General features: G+C 42.7%; 1 protein-coding gene across 1 annotated transcript in view; it reads right to left on the minus strand.

Annotated features, from left to right (window-relative positions):
• The window catches only part of LOC120978128 (cytochrome P450 2B4-like), a 54,450-nt gene that overhangs the window by 18,331 nt on the left and 14,799 nt on the right, over positions 1 to 21,320 (minus strand). Inside the window, exons 2-4 of the mRNA XM_040406356.1 lie at positions 4,256 to 4,462; positions 1,196 to 1,358; positions 879 to 1,028 (exon numbers count right to left, since the gene is read on the minus strand). Coding sequence (XP_040262290.1) covers positions 879 to 1,028; positions 1,196 to 1,358; positions 4,256 to 4,435 — 493 coding nt within the window. The 5' untranslated portion in view covers positions 4,436 to 4,462. The remainder of the gene's footprint in view (positions 1 to 878; positions 1,029 to 1,195; positions 1,359 to 4,255; positions 4,463 to 21,320) is intronic.

Consider the following 21,320-nt stretch of genomic DNA (forward strand, 5'->3'; position numbering starts at 1 on the left):
TGCACCTGCCTAATTTTGTTTAAACAATTATTGCACACTTTCTGTAAATCCAATAAACTTCATTTCACTTCTCAAATATCACTGTGTGTCTCCTATATGATATATTTAACTGACATTTTTTATCGTAACAACCAACGATTTATACAGGAAAATCATGACGATTAACAAGGTTGCCTAAACTTTCGCATCCCACTGTATTAAATTATTTACAAAAATGTGAGGGTGTACTCACTTTTGTGAGATACTGTATCTATAAATCACACCCTCCAAATAGCACCCTAGGTGACTGCCTACCCTGAGCTCCACACACAAGAGTGAAGGTTAATCCTGACATCCTTGACATCAATTGGATCCACTTTCCACAATTTTCTCAATAAATGTACTGTATATTAAGCTGGCCACACATATAATAATCAGGCTGTTTTGAGGTTTAAACCTCAAAACGTTTATGATTTTGCAAAACCTTCGAATTCCTCATATAAAAGAAGATGAGCTGTGCTGTTGGTACCACAGGTATAGACAGTGTCCTGAAGAAAGGGCTAGTCTAGGTTAAAACCTCTCAGACATGTGCACCTTGTTATATGATGCAAAAAAAAAAAAAAAGTATGCACGCCTTCACCCTGGTTGGGACCTTATTTCAGTAGCGCTTCCAGTGATCCCCAATATTTATGGACCTCTTTTGGAATTGACTGGCAGATGTCTCGTCAGCTTTTGTACAGGCATTGACCCATGTTTAGTCCTTCATCTTGAATACTGAAACTTTATTTACTAAAACCTGGACAACTTCAAAGTAACAATCCAGTCAACTCTAATCGCCTCTATAGTACTGTGCTGTCGGTCTACTAAACATATTGTGAACTGGTTATTTTTATACTGACCTGTATGTTTATTAAGTTCATCTCTAAGACAACGTGACTCCTCTAAGATCCTCTCTTCTACACTCCTCTTACCCATGCCAAAGTTTCTCATTGTGGTGAGGGAAAACCGACGAAGTTGCTTCCAACGTTCCCCATTACTGAGAAGAACTCCTGAAGACAAGAATCATACATCATGTATCAACACATGCAGTTTGGTTAATGACTTCTAAAAGAGATATATTGAACATGGAGCCAATTACTTTTTATCTCCAGCCCAGGCCATTATATCTCTGTCTCTTTATATTGAGCCTTAACAGCAAATATGATAGCTTACTTACCATAGTCCTTAAAGACAAATTCTGCTGCAGGAACTTTTGCTCTGTTGCTGAAGACATCTGCTCTGTCCACTAGAGCTTCCCTCACTGCATCATATCCATTCAGGACAACTACCGTTCTTGGCCCAAAGTGAACAGTGAAAATATCTCCATAAACCTTTGCAAGCTATGGAAGTGTTAGCAAATAAACATGTAGTTAGATGAATTTGGTTTGCATTTAAAAAGGTTTTCCAGGATAAGAAATAGTTCCAATACATGTTTTCCCAATACTCGACAGCCTTTATAAATAAAGTAAACATATTTAAAAAAGACCTTAAAAGTATACTTCTAACAGAAACTATTATTTGCTAAAGCTCAATATTCATACAAAAAATATTTGTAGAATTTTTGGCAGTTTTTCATTTTAGTTGTACTATACCACTGAAAATTAAATACAAAATATTGCCCCTCTGTCAAAACAAATAATAAGACCTCGTACAGCCAGGTCCATAAATATTAGGACATTGACACAATTGTAACATTTTTGGCTCTATACACCACCACAATGGAGGTGAAATGAAACAAATAAGATGTGCTTTAACTGCAGACTGTCAACTTTAATTTGAGGGTATTTACATCCAAATCAGGTAAACATGTAGGAATTACAACAGTTTGCATATGTGCCTCCCACTTGTTAAGGGACCAAAAGTAATGGGACAATTGGCTTCTCAGCTGTTCCATGGCCAGGTGTGTGTTATTCCCTCATTATCCCAATTACAATGAGCAGATACAAGGTCCAGAGGTCATTTCTAGTCTGCTATTTGCATCTGGAATCTGTTGCTGTCGGCTCTCAAAATGAGATCCAAAGAGCTATCACTATCAGTGAAGCAAGCCATCATTAGGCTGAAAAAACAAAGCAAACCCATCAAAGAGATAGCAAAAACATTAGGCGTTGCCAAAACAACTGTTTGGAACATTCTTAAAAAGAAGGAACGCAACAGTGAGCTCAGCAACACCAAAAGACCCGGAAGACTACGGAAAACAACTGTGGTGGATGACAGAAGAATTCTTTCCCTGGTGAGGAAAACACCCTTCACAACAGTTGGCCAGATCATGAACACTCTCCAGGAGGTAGGTGTAAGTGTGTCAAAGTCAACAATCAAGAGAAGACTTCACCAGAGTGAATACAGAGAGTTCACCACAAGATGTAAACCATTGGTGAGCCTCAAAAACAGGAAGGCCAGATTAGAGTTTGCCAAACGACATCTTAAAAAGCCTTCACAGTTCTGGAACAACATCCTATGGACAGATGAGACCAAGATCAACTTGTACCAGAGTGATGGGAAGAGAAGAGCATGGAGAAAGAAAGGAACTGCTCATGATCCTAAGCATACCACCTAATCAGTGAAGCATGGTGGTGGTAGTGTCATGGCGTTGGCATGTATGGCTGCCAATGGAACTGGTTCTCTTGTATTTATTGATGATGTGACTGCTGACAAAAGCAGCAGGATGAATTCTAAAGTGTTTCGGGCAATATTACCAGCTCATATTCAGCCAAATGCTTCAGAACTCATTGGACGGCGCTTCACAGTGCAGATGGACAATGACCCAAAGCATACTTCAAAAGCAATCAAAGAGTTTTTTAAGAGAAAGAAGTGGAATGTTATGCAATGGCCAAGTCAATCTCCTGACCTGAATCTGATTGAGCATGCATTTCACTTGCCGAAGACAAAACTGAAGGGAAAATGCCCCAAGAACAAGCAGGGACTGAAGACAGTTGCAGTAGAGGCCTGGCAAAGCATCACCAGGGATGAAACCCAGCATCTGGTGATGTCTATGCGTTCCAGACTTCAGGCTGTAAATGACTGCAAAGGATTTGCAACCAAGTATTAAAAAGTGAAAGTTTGATTTATGATTATTATTCTGTCCCATTACTTTTGGTTCCTTAACAAGTGGGAGGCACATATGCAAACTGTTAATTCCTACACCGTTCACCTGATTTTGATGTAAATACCCTCAAATTAAAGCTGACAGTCTGCAGTTAAAGCACGTCTTGTTCGTTTCATTTACAATCCATTGTGGTGGTGTATAGAGCCAAAAATATTAGAATTGTGTCGATGTCCCAATATTTATGGACCTGACTGTATATAGACAGGTAATTCATTGTCAGTTTACTGCTGCTGTTAGGGATTTTTCTAAATATTATAGTAGGTGTAGAATTGGGATAACATTATGACAGCTCTAATGTTCTTTTGATACACATAGATAAAGATTACCACAGAAGAGTATGCCTTGATTAGTGTAATATTTGATGATCAAATTGAATCACTGAATTATTAAAGGGGGGGCAGTATCAGATAATAAAACATAACTTTTATTTCAAGTACAAGTAAGAAGGCCCCTACAAAGACAAACAAACAAAGACCTAGGCCAGACAATAAATGTACTAGCCAAAAGGGACCAAAGCTGAAACACTATATAAGGTCCCAATTGCAATGCATGTTTCAACAACAGACCACCATAGGGTAGATCTCAAAATAGGCAAGAAAAAGGATGGATCTTACCGGTCTAGTTGAATCTCATCATGCGGATGTGGTGGAGGCAGGTACCAGAGCAGAAATGGCTGTAAGATTTATATACTACACGATACTTGCTATCATATCGCAGAGTAAGATATAAGGATGGGGTAGGGGATATAATACTGACCCTAGTATGCCCTAATCAGGCTAGAATTCCCTAAGGACCTCATCCTAATACGGAGTCATCACCCCGAAAGGGGCGGCCCCGTCCGGAACCTTACCCTGTTAACCAGGCCCTAAAAAAAACCTAATACTGATGGTTGTCCTGGCTATATATCCCCTAGAGGCTGATGTATACTATTCCAAAGGATCACCCAGAGGAGAAACTATGTCCCGATGCATTTCATCAATTGCGAAAAGACCCACGAATCATCAGGGGACACGGGGCTAAGATGTCATTCAAACGTAGAGAAGTGCGTATAAACTGAGAGGGAAATGTTCTATGGGCAACTGCATAAAAATAATGCTTGCAAAGTCCAAGAAATGTGGTAGAATTTATTCTTACCTTCATGAATGACTGAGGCAGTTCCTTCATGTTCAGCTGTAGGATGTTACCTAGAACAGGCAGTGGAGCTGGTCCAGGAGGCATCTTCTTCCACTTACTGTTTCCTGGCCATTTAGTAAGAAGAACGAGATATATGACACAAAGAGCCAAAATAATGGTCCCAGCTCCAATGATTTCCATTGTTACAGGAAGGTTTCACCAGAAAAACTGCAATTCAGAAAAAAATACAGTTAGTAATAGACCAACACACCTATATTTTATGGATTTGGGGTGACAATTTGTAAGCAAAAAGATTATATGTGATGTGGTTACTTTCTGAAAGATGGAATACTTCTCCCACCGGCTACAGCAACAGGAGAACCTGGTATCCCGCTACACTTCCAGGAATTAAACTTTCAAGAACACAGATGAATGCACAACCAATAATATAGCTGACTACACAATAGAAGAATAAGAGACTATGTTGAAACTGTTCAACTCTTTGGAGAAGAATTTAAAGAACGAACTGTTTCACCATCTTGATATAATGTTCCTTAACATCTATCAGAAAGAGAACCTAGCGCCAAGGGGCCTAAGGCTCCCTATAGCGCCCACATTCCCTGATGACCAAGTGTTCGTTTTTGAATGGAATGACTATTTAGATCAATGTGCGGCAGGTCTCATCAGAATGGCGATCAATAAAAGACAAACCCTCATTGATTCATACACAAACGCCATAGAGAAAGACATACAATCCCTCAGATATTTCACCTCACATCGCGACTTCGCAAACATTAATCACAATCTCACCTATAGAACCTACCAAAATGAACAAGACCTCATCGCAAAAAAAATCACAAAAATCACAACGAGATAGAAAAGACAGAGAAAAGGGCCCTTACCGCATATCCAAAAAACACAACCACCCGCCGCCTGAGACTGAACAAGCATATCCGACACCTGATCACAGGAATCAATACCAAAATAGAGAAAACATCAAAGCAAATATTAGGTTTACAACAAAGAACCCGACATATGAAGTCAGAAATAGAAACCGCACTTCCACTAACCATCCACTGAAAAACCTCAATCAAACCAAGACTCACCATTCTACACCCACACCACAAAACGTGGACCTAAGACCAGTCATTTTACCATCTGAATCCCCCAACAGTTATAACACTATCAAAAAAGACCTAGGTGACCAAAAAACTAATACACACAACCACCCACACACAACAATAAGACCACAGAACACTAATGCCCATCACAAAAAAATCAATCAACCCAACACAACCACGACACAGACGCCAGAAACAGACTTCCCCACAACAAACACCCGGAGCCCAACCCTAAAAAACAAGATCTTTCTACAGATTAATTCATGGATAAATTTCGGGCACTCCGAAATACCATGAATACAAGGCCCGACGGGAAGCAATATACGCGGATTGGGTCAACCAGACTAATCTCATTGACTTCAGTATGGATCAGAATTCACATATTAATACATCGCAGGCCGAACTTAACTTTTCTCTTCATCTATCACCTGACCCCACCAATGAGACCCCTATAAGTCTTGTATTAATTGACAATACAGATCCCAACACGAGGGGTCTGGTAACCTTTCTAAATCCTGCCACAAAACCAACAAAAGCAGATGAACCAATTCCCTCAACCTCCCACCCTCCTTTTTTAGGGGCAACAAGGAGCACAGGTGCCATTCCAAAAAAATACCAACAAATAACAAAATGCTTCAGACCAACACCAACAAAAAGAAAACTAGATGGAGAAGGAAGAGAGGAGGAGTCCAAAAAAGAAAAAACAAAATTACCAGAAAAAAGAAAAAAACTCCAGAGACGAAAAATGCAACCAGAAAAATATTCAATCAATCTACACACCAATTTAACAAGCACGACACCAGCCTACTTCAAAAAGGATTTTTCTTCTGCCCATATAATAAAGTTAACCCCTTTGAGCTTTTTATCGATATCCAGAAGTTTAGGAGGAACTTGACAATAAAAAAGACACTTCACAATTGAAGCGCCCATATCACAGAAACAAAACACGAACCCAACAGACGAGGATTACAGGCATATAGATGTACGCCCAAAATCAAACTTTTTTTCCCTCACACAGTCAAGGCCATTGCATTCTCACCTTTTTTTATTTAATTTCGGCTGATTTAAAGATGGTAACCAATGAACCAGTTACTCTCAACTATAAAGGCAATCTAACAAAATCAGAACAAATAGCCTTAAACACGCTAAAAAACAACCGAGACATAATCATCCGCCCCACTGACAAATGGGGGGCAATAGTCATCCAGAACTACACCGAGTACGAAAACGAGGCCCAAAGAATACTAAGCGACACTGAATACTATTCAAATATATTCCATGATCCCTTCGCAGATATAAAAACTCGGCTAACCAACCTAGTGAAAGAGGCCCATAGTAAGGGTTACATAAACAAAAAAGAAAGAACTTCCTATTACCTAAAACTCTGTGCAACCCCTATTTCTATCACCTCCCAAAGATCCACAAGAACAAAGATAACCCCCCAGGTAGGCCCATCGTTTCCAACACCAAATGTGCGACAAGCAACTTATCCCAATATATGGATCTTCACCTACAGCCATACGTCAAGAACCTATCCACTTACCTACATGATTCGAGTCAGCTCATCTGTGAATTTAAAAACGAAATTGGCAAGAAACATATGCCTTCTTAACTATGGATGTCACGTCATTGTATAGGAACATCAAGCACGATCTAGGGCTTCGGTGCATCCAATCAGTGTTAGAAAGAGACATCAGCCTAAAACCACCCCAAGTCACTTTTCTTTTGCTAAGTCTACAATTTATACTAAAGAATAATTATTTCATATATAATGGAGACTTCTACCGCCAGTGTAAGGGGACCGCTATGGGGACACGGGTAGCGCCGTCTTTCGCAAACCTATTCATGGAGGAATTTGAAGAGATACACAACCAATCATCCAACCTACAAAAATAAAATCGTTTTCTTTTTTAAGAGATATATCGACGATATATTTATCATATGGGATGGGGACGAATCCTATGCCAAAACCTTCTGCCAATCCCTGAACGAAACAGACTGGGGTATAACTTTCAGTCTCAACTTCAATAGAACAGAGATCGAATTCCTAGATATAATCATCCAGAGCCACAATAACACCATATCTACAAAAACGTACTTCAAACCTGTAGACAGCAACAGCTATATCCACTATTCCAGTTTTCACCATAAAAAATGGCTACAGAATATACCATATAGCCAGTTCAAACAAATAAGACGCAACTGCACACACAAAGAAGACTTCGTACAACAAACAGACACCATTCAAAAATGATTCTTTGCAAAAAAAACTATCCAGCTAAACCGATCAAAAATGCTTTGAAAAAGAGCTAGTCCGTGTCCCAGGAGGAATGTCTAACCACAACCTCCAAAAAACAAGATGGGCAAGATCGCCTTAACTTTATCACCCAGTATAGCACGTCAAACGGGTACATCAAGAAGATTTTAGCCAAACATTGGCACATATTACTTCAAGATCCATACCTCTCAAAATACTTATCCCCCAAACCAATGATTACATATAGACGAGCCCCAACCAAAAAAAGCATCCTAGCCCTGAGCAAACATAGACAACATAATCAACCACAAAACAACCCCAGGAAAACAGCGGCACAAAATGCTGGCAGCTACAAATGCCGGTCCAAGCGATGCCTGTGCTGTAAAACAATCACCCACAATCAAACAACATTCATGTCAAACCATAACAAAATATCCTTCCCCATCAAACAACATATGACATGTCAGTCCTCTTATGTCATATACCTAATCGAGTGTAGCTGCGGCCTGCAATATGTGGGGTGCACGACACAGGAGCTACACTGCCGACTAAATCAACATAGATACAATGTACAATGTTTATACCAGAAACATAGCCTGTCAAGACATTGTGCGTTAACCATAGAAAAACAAGAACACCTGATAAAAATCACCACCATAGAACATATACCGGTAAACCCTTTAAACCGTTTTGACACCATACAAAAACGGGAGGTGTTCTGGATATACCAATTAGATACGCTAACACCTCACGGTCTCAATGAACTGAGCGAAACAATACTTTAATAGCATATCAGCCACTATTACTTTTTCTTTTCTTTATAGCATAATGTGTACCCCCTCTTACACTTTTATCAACCAGTGTTAATTCATGTCATTTTATCTTGTTTTATCTTATTATACAGTGGGATGCGAAAGTTTGGGCAACCTTGTTAATCGTCATGATTTTCCTGTATAAATCGTTGGTTGTTACGATAAAAAATGTCAGTTAAATATATCATATCGGAGACACACACAGTGATATTTGAGAAGTGAAATGAAGTTTATTGGATTTACAGAAAGTGTGCTATAATTGTTTAAACAAAATTAGGCAGGTGCATAAATTTGGGCACTGTTGTCATTTTATTGATTCCAAAACCTTTAGAACTAATTATTGGAACTCAAATTGGCTTGGTAAGCTCAGTGACCCCTGACCTACATACACAGGTGAATCCAATTATGAGAAAGAGTATTTAAGGGGGTCAATTGTAAGTTTTCCTCCTCTTTTAATTTTCTCTGAAGAGTAGCAATATGGGGGTCTCAAAACAACTCTCAAATGACCTGAAGACAAAGATTGTTCACCATCATGGTTTAGGGGAGGATACAGAAAGCTGTCCCAGAGATTTCAGCTGTCTGTTTCCACAGTTAGGAACATATTGAGGAAATGGAAGACCACAGGCTCAGGTCAAGTTAAGGCTCAAAGTGGCAGACCAAGAAAAATCTCGGATAGACAGAAGCGACGAATGGTGAGAACAGTCAGAGTCAACCCACAGACCAGCACCAAAGACCTACAACATCATCTTGCTGCAGATGGAGTCACTGTGCATCGTTCAACCATTCGGCGCACTTTACACAAGGAGATGCTGTATGCGAGAGTGATGCAAAGGAAGCCTTTTCTCCGCCCACAGCACAAAAAGTGCCGCTTGAGGTAGGCTAAAGCACATTTGGACAAGCCAGCTTCATTTTGGAATAAGGTGCTGTGGACTGATGAAACTAAAATTGAGTTATTTGGCCATAACAAGGGGCGTTATGCATGGAGGAAAAAGAACACAGCATCCAAGAAAAACACCTGCTACCTACAGTAAAATATGGTGGTGGTTCCATCATGCTGTGGGGCTGTGTGGCCAGTGCAGGGACTGGGGATCTTGTCAAAGTTGAGGGACGCATGGATTCCACTCAGTATCAGCAGATTCTGGAGACCAATGTCCAGGAATCAGTGACAAATCTTCAACAAGACAACGACCCTAAACACTGCTCAAAACCCACTAAGGCATTTATGCAGAGGAACAAGTACAACGTTCTGGAATGGCCATCTCAGTCCCCAGACCTGAATATAATTGAAAATCTGTGGTGTGACTTAAAGAGAGCTGTCCATGCTCAAACCTGAATGAACTAAAGATGTTTTGTAAAGAGGAATGGTCCAAAATACCTTCAACCAGAATCCAGACTCTCATTGGAACCTACAGGAAGTGTTTAGAGGCTGTAATTTCTGCAAAAGGAGGATCTACTAAATATTGATTTCATTTCTTTTTTGTGGTGCCCAAATTTATGCACCTGCCTAATTTTGTTTAAACAATTATAGCACACTTTCTGTAAATCCAATAAACTTCATTTCACTTCTCAAATATCACTGTGTGTGTCTCCTATAGGATATATTTAACTGACATTTTTTATCGTAACAACAAACGATTTATACAGGAAAATCATGACGATTAACAAGGTTGCCCAAACTTTTGCATCCCACTGTATTCCTATTGGAAGCTACTAATACACTAGAGGTTCCTGTGTGTCCTATTACCCCCACACTAACTCATTTTATCTCATATATATTTTTTGTGTGTCATATATCCCCTTTTTATGCTATTTCTCTTTATTCATTTTACTCATTGTATCCCATTCCATATAATGTTTACTCACGTTGCCGATATATGCATTTATTTATTTTATTTATTTAAATATCTGTGGTTATTCTTATGTTTTTATGTACTCATCTGTGTTCCACAACTGTTCTTGTTAATGTCATATACTTATATACCATCACTACCATTTAACCACCCTGCACCAAGCTCACTGGCATTGATAAGGTGCCAGGGAGCGATGCGCAAACCCTCCACCCCCCTCTCTGAGTGCACGGCATCTACCTCTATCTCTTCCTCGTCCCCAGGGCGGTGACGAGAGCATACAGCGGGATCCCATGAGGTCCGCCCCACCAGCTGACGTAGTCAGAAAGGGGGCGTGTCCCATAAAAAGCTGACAGCCGAGCGCTCCTCAGCGCTCACTATACGGCATTGGTAGAACCCGGGGACTCCCTCTCCTTCAGCAGTGGGTGTGACGTCAGTCAAGGGGGCGGGTCATACTAATTCTGACAGCCGAGCGCTTTACAGCGCTCACCATACAGTATCAATAGAACCCGGGGACTCCCTCTCCTCCAGCGGTGGGCTGACATCAGTGAGGGGCGTGCCCTATTGAGCACTGGCAGGCACCTCACTGCGTCGGCACAATGTTAACCACTGGATCTGAACCTTTGGCCATTGAAATTAACCCTGCCCATGGCCACGGCCCCTGCAACCAAAAGAAGGCGCCAAAAAAGTGTATAAATAAACTGCTATTGTCTTGTATTCTGTAAATAGTGTGATTGTCCTGAGGAAGGGGGCCCTATGCCCTTGAAACGCGTAGGAAAAGTATAACCTTTTTACTGCACCACCTGCCTGATGTATCCAGCCTAGCAGCGCCACAAGAGAAATAGGAGTTCCAGTTTTTTTCTTTTTACTTACCTGATATGTGGTTACTTTCGAGATATAACCGAAATGCTGACATTCACATTTACATTTATGTTTCCAATAAAGATTTCCTAGGCTAAAGAAGAGAAACCACCCTCTGTGTAGACACTATTGACAAGCAGAACTGATCTTGGACTTTTAAAATCTAATATCTCTACCAATAGTTTCAAGAAGAGAGGTTTTAAAGGGATGTTATAGAACAATTCTCGTCCATACCGTGTCTGGTTTTGCAACTCAGTCCCATCCATATCACATGTATAATAGAGATGAGATAATCTATTTTAAACAAATTGGATTTGTTAAGCATTTTACAAAAATGTGTCTACCAAACAAATGGCATTTGGTTGGGTCTCTTTTTAGTCTTCGCTTGATTAGACATTCAGTGGGTTGGATCAGCAGAAGACTGAGTGTCAGGGCCCTGATATGAAAGCGGCCATTTGTACACTAAAATGTGTTCACCTAACAAATCTGAAGCTTTTGCGATTAGCTTCGAAAGAATCTTGTAAATACAACAACTAGTGCAATTTTACTGTGTAAACCAAACCTGTAATTTTAATTAATAGGTTTTATAATAAAATGTTTACAAAATAGAAAGTGGAAAACAAAAGACCCATACCTCATCATCCAAGAGTCAAAATGTGGGTAGTAGGAGCACCGGCCGGCCGGCCGACCAGTATTGGTAGTAATAGGCCATAGTTCTCCCTGGCTTAACAGGCACCACATTATTATTGAGGACATTTTTATTGAGGACAAAGAGGATGACACTGTGGACTGGATGGCTCACTCCGCCTCTGAGTCACAGCATGATGATGGCAAGGTCACCTCTGACATTATGCCTCGCAGCCAGCATTCTCCCTGTTTCTCCTCCTTGCTGCACCAGGACAGAGAATGCAGGATGAAAATAAACCATGGGCATTCAAACACAAACATACCAGGGTTCTACTGCAGCACATGCGGTGGCTTCACTGAATCCTGTGGGAAAATAGAACTGGCCATGTGTTTGCCCATAGCTATATACAGTACAGACCAAAAGTTTGGACACACCTTCTCATTAGAAGAGTTTTCTTTATTTTCATGACTATGAAGGCATCAAAACTATGAATTAACACATGTGGAATTATATACATAACAAACAAGTGTGAAACAACTGAAAATATGTCATATTCTAGGTTCTTCAAAGTAGCCACCTTTTGCTTTGATTACTGCTTTGCACACTCTTGTCATTCTCTTGATGAGCTTCAAGAGGTAGTCCTCTGAAATGGTTTTCACTTCACAGGTGTGCCCTGTCAGGTTTAATAAGTGGAATTTCTTGCCTTATAAATGGGGTTGGGACCATCAGTTGCGTTGAGGAGAAGTCAGGTGGATACACAGCTGATAGTCCTACTGAATAGACTGTTAGAATTTGTATTATGGCAAGAAAAAAGCAGCTAAGTAAAAAAAAACTAGTGGCCATCATTACTTTAAGAAATGAAGGTCAGTCAGTCAGCCGAAAAATTGGGAAAACTTTGAAAGTAAGGGCTATTTGACCATGAAGGAGAGTGATGGGGTGCTGCGCCAGATGACCTGGCCTCCACAGTCACCGGACCTGGACCCAATCGAGATGGTTTGGGGTGAGCTGGAACGCAGAGTGAAGGCAAAAGGGCCAACAAGTGCTAAGCATCTCTGGGAACTCCTTCAAGACTGTTGGAAGACCATTTCAGGGGACTACCTCTTGAAGCTCATCAAGAGAATGCCAAGAGTGTGCAAAGCAGTAATCAAAGCAAAAGGTGGCTACTTTGAAGAACCTAGAATATGACATATTTTCAGTTGTTTCACACTTGTTTGTTATGTATATAATTCGACATGTGTCAATTCATAGTTTTGATGCCTTCATAGTCATGAAAATAAAGAAAACTCTTTGAATGAGAAGGTGTGTCCAAACTTTTGGTCTGTACTGTATGTCAGTGTCACTCTGACATTATTTGCTATTGCTGTCATTGCGTTTAACAGCTTAAAAGGGGGAGAGGAGTAGAGAAAGCGCAAAACTTTGTAAAAAAAATAAAAATTATAATAATAATAATAATAAGGAGACCTCAGAGTATCATATATCAATTTTCAGGTCAATTGGAGCAAATTTTATTCATGTAGAATCGATTCAGACACACATCAATTTAAAAAAATAAATTCTGTCATCTCCATGTATAACCCAAATGATCCTGGATATATTGCAAATGTATGTGAAGTAGTGTTGATCGAGCACCAAAGTGCTTGGGTATGGAAGTCAATGGGAGAACCCGAGCATTAAACCAGGCTATGTCCATGTATGGAGTCAGTGCTTAGGGTTTCTGCCAGGATTTGAACTCACAACCTTCTGTATTAGAGACAGGGCACTTAACCACTCAACTATAATAGCTGCATTAGCCAGTTACTTAAAAAAAAAAAAAGAGACTTCTACTGTACTGTACTTCTACTGAGTAGTGATGATCGAGCATGCTCGGCTGGTGTGGCACATGGTGAGCGCAATGCTCGAGTCTCCGCCCTGCACGTTTCTTGGCTGCTACGCAGCCAATAAATGTGCAGTTCAGCAGTGCCCTCACTGTAATGCCGTAGCCATGTTGGCTGCTGGCATTACAGTGATTGACTGGCCAGAACGCGTCATCGGGTGCTAAATAGCACCCGATGACGCATGTTCGGCTCATTCTTAGTCAGGGAGAGCTGTGCTGAGGAAGGGACAGACAGTGTAGGGAGTTATTTAAGAATATTTTTACGACCAAAACTTTTCAGAGACCCAAAAGTCCTTTTAAGGACTATTGTGTGTGGAAGCAGCAATCTATAAACAGCTAAAACTTTACAGACCCAAAAGTCCTTCTAAGGACTATTGTATGTGGCAGCAATATCTATTTTTAGCACAAATCCTGCGCTAAATAGCATACAATAGTTAGGCCGCTGCAGACAGCGACATTAGCTGAGCCACACTTCCAGTGTAAAGTGTGCGCATCCAAAAAATATCAGTGACATCCAGTGTACTTTTTCCGCAGACAGTGTCCGTTGCGGACAGTGACCTTAGCTGAGCCACATCTCCTGTGTAAAGTGTGCGCATCCAAAAAATATCTATGACATACAGTGTACTTTTTCAATAGACGGTGTCCGCTTCTGACAGTGACATAACCAGTGCCACATCTGCAATGTAACATGTGCGCTGAAAAAAATATATCTGTGACATACAGTGTACTTTTTCCGTTGACATTAGATGCACCACATCTCCAGTGTATAGTGTGCGCATCTAAAAAATATCTGACATTTAGTGTCCTTTTTCCATAGACGGTGTCCGCTGTGGACAGTGACATTAGCTGCGCCACATCTCCAGTGTAAAGTGTGCGCATCCAAAAAATATTTGTGACATCCAGTGTACTTTTTCCGTAGACGGTGTCCACTAACAGTGACATTGCCGGTGGTACCTCTTCTGTATAATGTTTCCTCATCCCAAATACCTGTGACATTGCCTGTAATTTTTCATTAGCCGCTGGTGACAGCATTGATATTACCTGCGGGATATCTCCTGTGTGACGTTTCCACATACCAAATACCTATTTAAATTTGTTTGCGCATACACTTTGAAATCCTACGCTACTGTACGTGTGACAGACTTTCAATCATATATAACATTTAATATGAAGAAGGCGAGCAGTAAGGGACGCTGATGGTGCACGCAGAGGCCGTGGCCCTGGACACGGTGAAACTTTGCCTGCTCCCAGAGCACAAGAAAAACAATCATCCACGATACCTAACTTAATGTCCCAGTTTGCAGGGTGGCGCAGGACACCACTCTTGACGTCAGACCAGTGCGACCAGGTGGTCGGTTGGATTGCAACAGATAATGCTTCCAGTCAGTTAAGCATCACCCTGTCTTCCACCAAGTCCAGTCTCAGTAGCCAGGAGTCTGGTCAACACAATCCTCACTCTGATCCTCCTTCCTCCCACCATTTACAGTCTGGCCAAACAAGTGATCCCACACTTGGATATTCCGAGGACCTCTTTTCATCGCCATTACTTGATTTTGCCCTTTCACCAAGCACGCTTGAAGAGGGACAGATCTTGTGCCCTGATTCCCAAACTCTTGAGCATTAACAATCACAAGAAGATGACGGTGGGGAACAGAAATTACTGTTTAATGAGGTGGATAATTATGAGAAACAGTTGCCAATAACTTAACGGCAATTATTTTCTCAAGAAATTGATTAAGAGGATGAGACACAGTTATCAATTACTGAGGTAGTGGTTAGGTCAACAAGTCAGGAGGATGAGCAGAGTGAGGAATTGGAAGAGGAGGTGGTGGATGATGAAGTCACTGACCCAACCTGGGAAGGTGGAAAGCGGAGCGAGGACAGCAGTACAGAGGGGGAGGGATCTGCTGCACCACAACAGGCTGAAAGAGGCAGTGGGGTGGCAAAAGGGAGAAGGTGGGCCACACCAAACAGGCCCGCAAATGTTCCATGGAGCACCCTCTTGCGGAAATCTCCCTTGCCAAGGGGTAGGTGTTCCGCAGTATGGCACTTTTTTGAGGAAAGTACGGACAACAAAAGAAAAGTACAGGGAGTGCAGAATTATTAGGCAAGTTGTATTTTTGAGGATTAATTTTATTATTGAACAACAACCATGTTCTCAATGAACCCAAAAAACTCATTAATATCAAAGCTGAATATTTTTGGAAGTAGTTTTTAGTTTGTTTTTAGTTTTAGCTATTTTAGGGGGATATCTGTGTGTGCAGGTGACTATTACTGTGCATAATTATTAGGCAAATTAACAAAAAACAAATATATACCCATTTCAATTATTTATTTTTACCAGTGAAACCAATATAACATCTCAACATTCACAAATATACATTTCTGACATTCAAAAACAAAACAAAAACAAATCAGTGACCAATATAGCCACCTTTCTTTGCAAGGATACTCAAAAGCCTGCCATCCATGGATTCTGTCAGTGTTTTGATCTGTTCACCATCAACATTGCGTGCAGCAGCAACCACAGCCTCCCAGACACTGTTCAGAGAGGTGTACTGTTTTCCCTCCTTGTAAATCTCACATTTGATGATGGACCACAGGTTCTCAATGGGGTTCAGATCAGGTGAACAAGGAGGCCATGTCATTAGATTTTCTTCTTTTATACCCTTTCTTGCCAGCCACGCTGTGGAGTACTTGGACGCGTGTGATGGAGCATTGTCCTGCATGAAAATCATGTTTTTTTTTGAAGGATGCAGACTTCTTCCTGTACCACTGCTTGAAGAAGGTGTCTTCCAGAAACTGTCAGTAGGACTGGGAGTTGAGCTTGACTCCATCCTCAACCCGAAAAGGCCCCACAAGCTCATCTTTGATGATACCAGCCCAAACCAGTACTCCACCTCCACCTTGCTGGCGTCTGAGTCGGACTGGAGCTCTCTGCCCTTTACCAATCCAGCCACGGGCCCATCCATCTGGCCCATCAAGACTCACTCTCATTTCATCAGTCCATAAAACCTTAGAAAAATCAGTCTTGAGATATTTCTTGGCCCAGTCTTGACGTTTCAGCTTGTGTGTCTTGTTCAGTGGTGGTCGTCTTTCAGCCTTTCTTACCTTGGCCATGTCTCTGAGTATTGCACACCTTGTGCTTTTGGGCACTCCAGTGATGTTGCAGCTCTGAAATATGGCCAAACTGGTGGCAAGTGGCATCTTGGCAGCTGCACGCTTGACTTTTCTCAGTTCATGGGCAGTTATTTTGCGCCTTGGTTTTTCCACACGCTTCTTGCGACCCTGTTGACTATTTTGAATGAAACGCTTGATTGTTCGATGATCACGCTTCAGAAGCTTTGCAATTTTAAGAGTGCTGCATCCCTCTGCAAGATATCTCACTATTTTTGACTTTTCTGAGCCTGTCAAGTCCTTCTTTTGACCCATTTTGCCAAAGGAAAGGAAGTTGCCTAATAATTATGCACACCTAATATAGGGTGTTGATGTCATTAGACCACACCCCTTCTCATTACAGAGATGCACATCACCTAATATGCTTAATTGGTAGTAGGCTTTCGAGCCTATACAGCTTGGAGTAAGACAACATGCATAAAGAGGATGATGTGGTCAAAATACTCATTTGCCTAATAATTCTGCACTCCCTGTAGTTTGCAACCAGTGCCGTACCAAAATGAGCCAGGGTGTAAACACTAGCAACCTCACCACCACCAGCATGATCCGCCACATGGCATCAAAGCACCGTAATAAGTGGGACGAATGCCCGGGTCCTCAATCTGTGTCTGCGGGTCACACCACTGCTTCCTCTTCCCCTGTGTTACGTGCTGGCCAATCCACTGTCGAAGGCGGAGGCCCAGATGCCTCCCGCTCTGCACCTGGACCTTCGCAAGAACCATCAGCGACCACATCCACTTCCGTGTCCCAGCGCAGCATTCAACTGTTCTTACCCCAGGCATTTGAACACAAACGCAAATACCCAGCCACCCACCTACAGGCCATAACACTAAATGCGCAGCTTTCCAAATAACTGGCCCTGGAAATGTTGCCATTTAGGCTTGTGGACACTGAGGCCTTCCGCAGCCTGATGTCGGCGGCCGTCCCGCATTAGACAGTCCCCAGCCGTCACTATTTTTAAAGGTTTGCCATTCCCACCTTACACCAACATGTGTCCCGTAACATCACACATTCCCTGACCAATGCAGTTACTGGAAAGGTCCACTTAACCACGGACACATGGACAAGTGCATTCGGCCAGGGATGCTACATTTCCCTGACGGCACACCAGGTCAATTTTGTGGAGGCCAGGAGTGAGTCGTACCCTGGGATGGCACAGATGCTACCGACCCAAAGATTGCGGGCCCTAATTCAATCAGGGTTTCTGCCACCACCTACGTTAGTGGTTCCTACCCCCACTTCTTCTCCTCCGCCTCCTCCTCCACTTCTACCTCCGAATTATCCACGTGTACCACCAGTCAGTCATCAGTGGGTAGTTGGAAGCAGTGTAGCACTGCAGTAGGGAAGCGGCAACAGGCCGTGCTTAAGTTGATATGCTTATGGGACAAACAGCACACCGCCACTCAACCTAGAACCAGGCATGGTTGTGTCTGATAATGGCCGTAACTTGCTGGCGACTTTGGAGCTCGGGAAGCTCACACGCATCCCATGCCTAGCCCACGTCTTAAACGTATTGGTTTAGCGGTTTCTTAAAACCTACCCCAATTTTCCTGAGCTACTGGTGAAGGTGTGCCGCGTGTGTGACATTTCCAAACGTCATCGACAGCTTCAGACGATCTGTCAAAGCTTCAGCAGTGCTTGAAATTGCCAGCTCACTAGCTGTTGTGCGACGTAAGCAAGCGCTGAAACTCGACGTTCCACATGGTGGCCAGGCTTTGTGAGCAGCAGAGGGCAGTAGTGGAATACCAGCTGCAACATGGTTGTCGCCTTTCCAGTCAGCTTCCGCTATTCACAAGCGAGGAGTGGGCATGGATGTCTGATCTCTGTGAGGTTTTAAGAAACTTTGAGGAATCAACAGATCCTGAGTGGCGATAACGCTATTATCAGCGTAACCATCCAAGTTCTGTGTCTACTCAAACGCTCGCTGCTCACAATTAAGGACTACGCTTTGCATGTGGAAGAGGTGGAAATAGGGGAAGACATTACACAGGGTGATAGCCAGACCACCCTCAGTTCGTCTTCTCAGCACAAATTGGACGATGAAGAGAAGAAGGAGGAGGAGCAGGAGACGGTTGCCTCCGCTACAGAGGGTAGTACCCATAGAAGTTTAATTCCACCTGTTCTGCGTGTTTGGGCAGAAGAAGAGGAAGAGGATGAGGAGATTAAGAATTATCCTGCTGATGACGACAGCGAAGTCTTGCCTTTTGGTACTCTGGCACATATGGCTGACTTCATGTTAGGCTGCCTTTCCCGCGACCCACGCGTTATACACATTTTAGACAACACGGATTACTGGTTGTTCACCCTTCTCGACCCCTGCTACAAAGAGAACTTCTCATCTCTCATTCTTCTGGTGGAGATGACGAGCAAAACGGTGCAATACCAGAATATCCTTGTTGAAAAATTGCTCCAAAAATTTCCATCTGACAATGCTGGCGGCAGAGTCCGTAGTTCCTTGGCCAACCGACAAGGGGAGACAAGGGGAACACACAGCAGTTCCAACAGAGGCAGGGCAACACTCTCCAAAGCCTGGGACAGTTTCATGACACCCCGCCAGCACCCTGATTGATGCGCGGCCTAGTGTCACAAGGAGGGAAAATTTTTGGAAGATGGTGAAGGAGTTCATAGCAGACCGTGTCAGCGCCCTCAATGATCCCTCAATGCCTTACAACTAATAGGTGTCCAAGATGGACACGTGGCACGAACTGGCGCTCTACGCCTTGGAGGTGCTGACCTGCCCTGCCGCCAGCATTTTGTCTGAGCGGGTATTTAGTGCTGCTAGCGGCATTATAACAGATAAGCGTATCCACCCGTCAACTTAAAATGCTGACAGGTTGACTCTTATAAAAATGAACAAGGCCTGGATTCACTATGACTTCTCGACTCCACCAGAGGAAAGCTGATGAACATAAAGGCACTTTAAATGTGTTGTTTATAATGTACTTAAAACACTGTATTCCCATGCACCCCTTCCACCACAAACAAGGGTATATGGTTGAATCTTTCTTTTCTCATCCTCCTTCTCCTCTTCTATCATATCAACATGCTTATTTGTCGCATATAATGTCCTCGCATATATGCCCTTCGCATATATTTTACAGGGTCAGCTCAGCTGCAGACCCTCGAATATAATTTTTTACAAGGTCAGCTCACCACCAGGCCCTCACACAAAATTTTTTAGAGGGTCAGCTCACCAGCAGGCCCTCGCATATAATGTTTTACAGGGTCAGCTCACCAGCAGGCCTTCTCATATAATATTTTACAGGGTCAGCTCACCAGCAGGCCTTCAACTACAATCTTTTACAGGGTCAGTTCACCTGAAGGCCCTCGCATATAATTTTTTAAAGGGTCAGCTCACCAGCAAGCCCTCACTTACAATCTTTTACAGGGTCAGCTCCCCAGCAGGCCTTCACCTACAATCTTAAACAGGGTCAGCTCACCAGCAGGCCCGCACTGTAAATCTTTTACAGGGTCAGCTCACCAGCAGGCCTTCGCCTACAATCTTTTATAGGGTCAGCTCACCAGCAGGCCCACACCGTAAATATTTTACAGGGTTAGCTCACCAGCAGGCCCGCACCTCAAATCTTTTACAGGGTCAGCTCACCAGCAGGCCCTTGTATATAATGTTTTACAGGGTCAGCTCAGCAGCAGCCCCTCGCATATAATTTTTTAGAGGGTCAGCTCACCAGCAGGCCTTCACCTACAATCTTTTACAGGGTCAGCTCAGCAGCAGCCCCTCGCATATAATTTTTTAGAGGGTCAGCTCACCAGCAGGCTTTCACCTACAATCTTTTACAGGGTCATTTCACCTGAAGGCCGTCGCATATAATGTTTTAGAGGGTCAGCTCACCTGCAGGCCCTCACCTACAACCTATTAGAGAGTCAGCTCACCAGTAGGCCCTTGCATATGATTTTTTACAGGGTCAGCTCACCAGCAGGCCCTCACCTACAATCTTTTAAAGGGTCATCTCACCTGAAGGCCCTCGCATATAATGTTTTAGAGGGTCAGTTCACCTGCAGGCCCTCACCTACAACCTATTAGAGGGTCAGCTCACCAGTAGGCCCTCGCATATAATTTTTTTACAGGGTCAGCTCACCAGCAGCCCCGCACCTAAAATCTTTTACAGGGTCAGCTCACCAGCAGGCCCGCACTTTAAATCTTTTACAGGGTCAGCTCACCAGCAGGCCCTCGTATATAATGTTTTACAGGGTCAGCTCACCAGTAGGCCTTCACCTACAATCTTTTACAGGGTCAGCTCATCTGCAGGCCCTTGCATATAATGTTTTAGACGGTCAGCTCACCTGCAGGCCATCACCTACAACCTTTTAGAGAGTTAATTAACCAGCAGACCCTCACCTACAATCTTTTACATCTTCTCACCTACAGGCTTGCACCTCAAATATTTTACAGGGTCAGCTCACCTGCAAGCCCTCACCTACAACCTTTTAGAGGGTCAGCTCACCGGCAGGCCCTCACCTACAATCTTTTACAGGGTCAGCTCATCTGCAG

This window comes from Bufo bufo, chromosome 8, assembly GCF_905171765.1.
Source record: "Bufo bufo chromosome 8, aBufBuf1.1, whole genome shotgun sequence".
In the NCBI taxonomy this organism is placed as follows: Eukaryota; Metazoa; Chordata; class Amphibia; order Anura; family Bufonidae; genus Bufo; species Bufo bufo.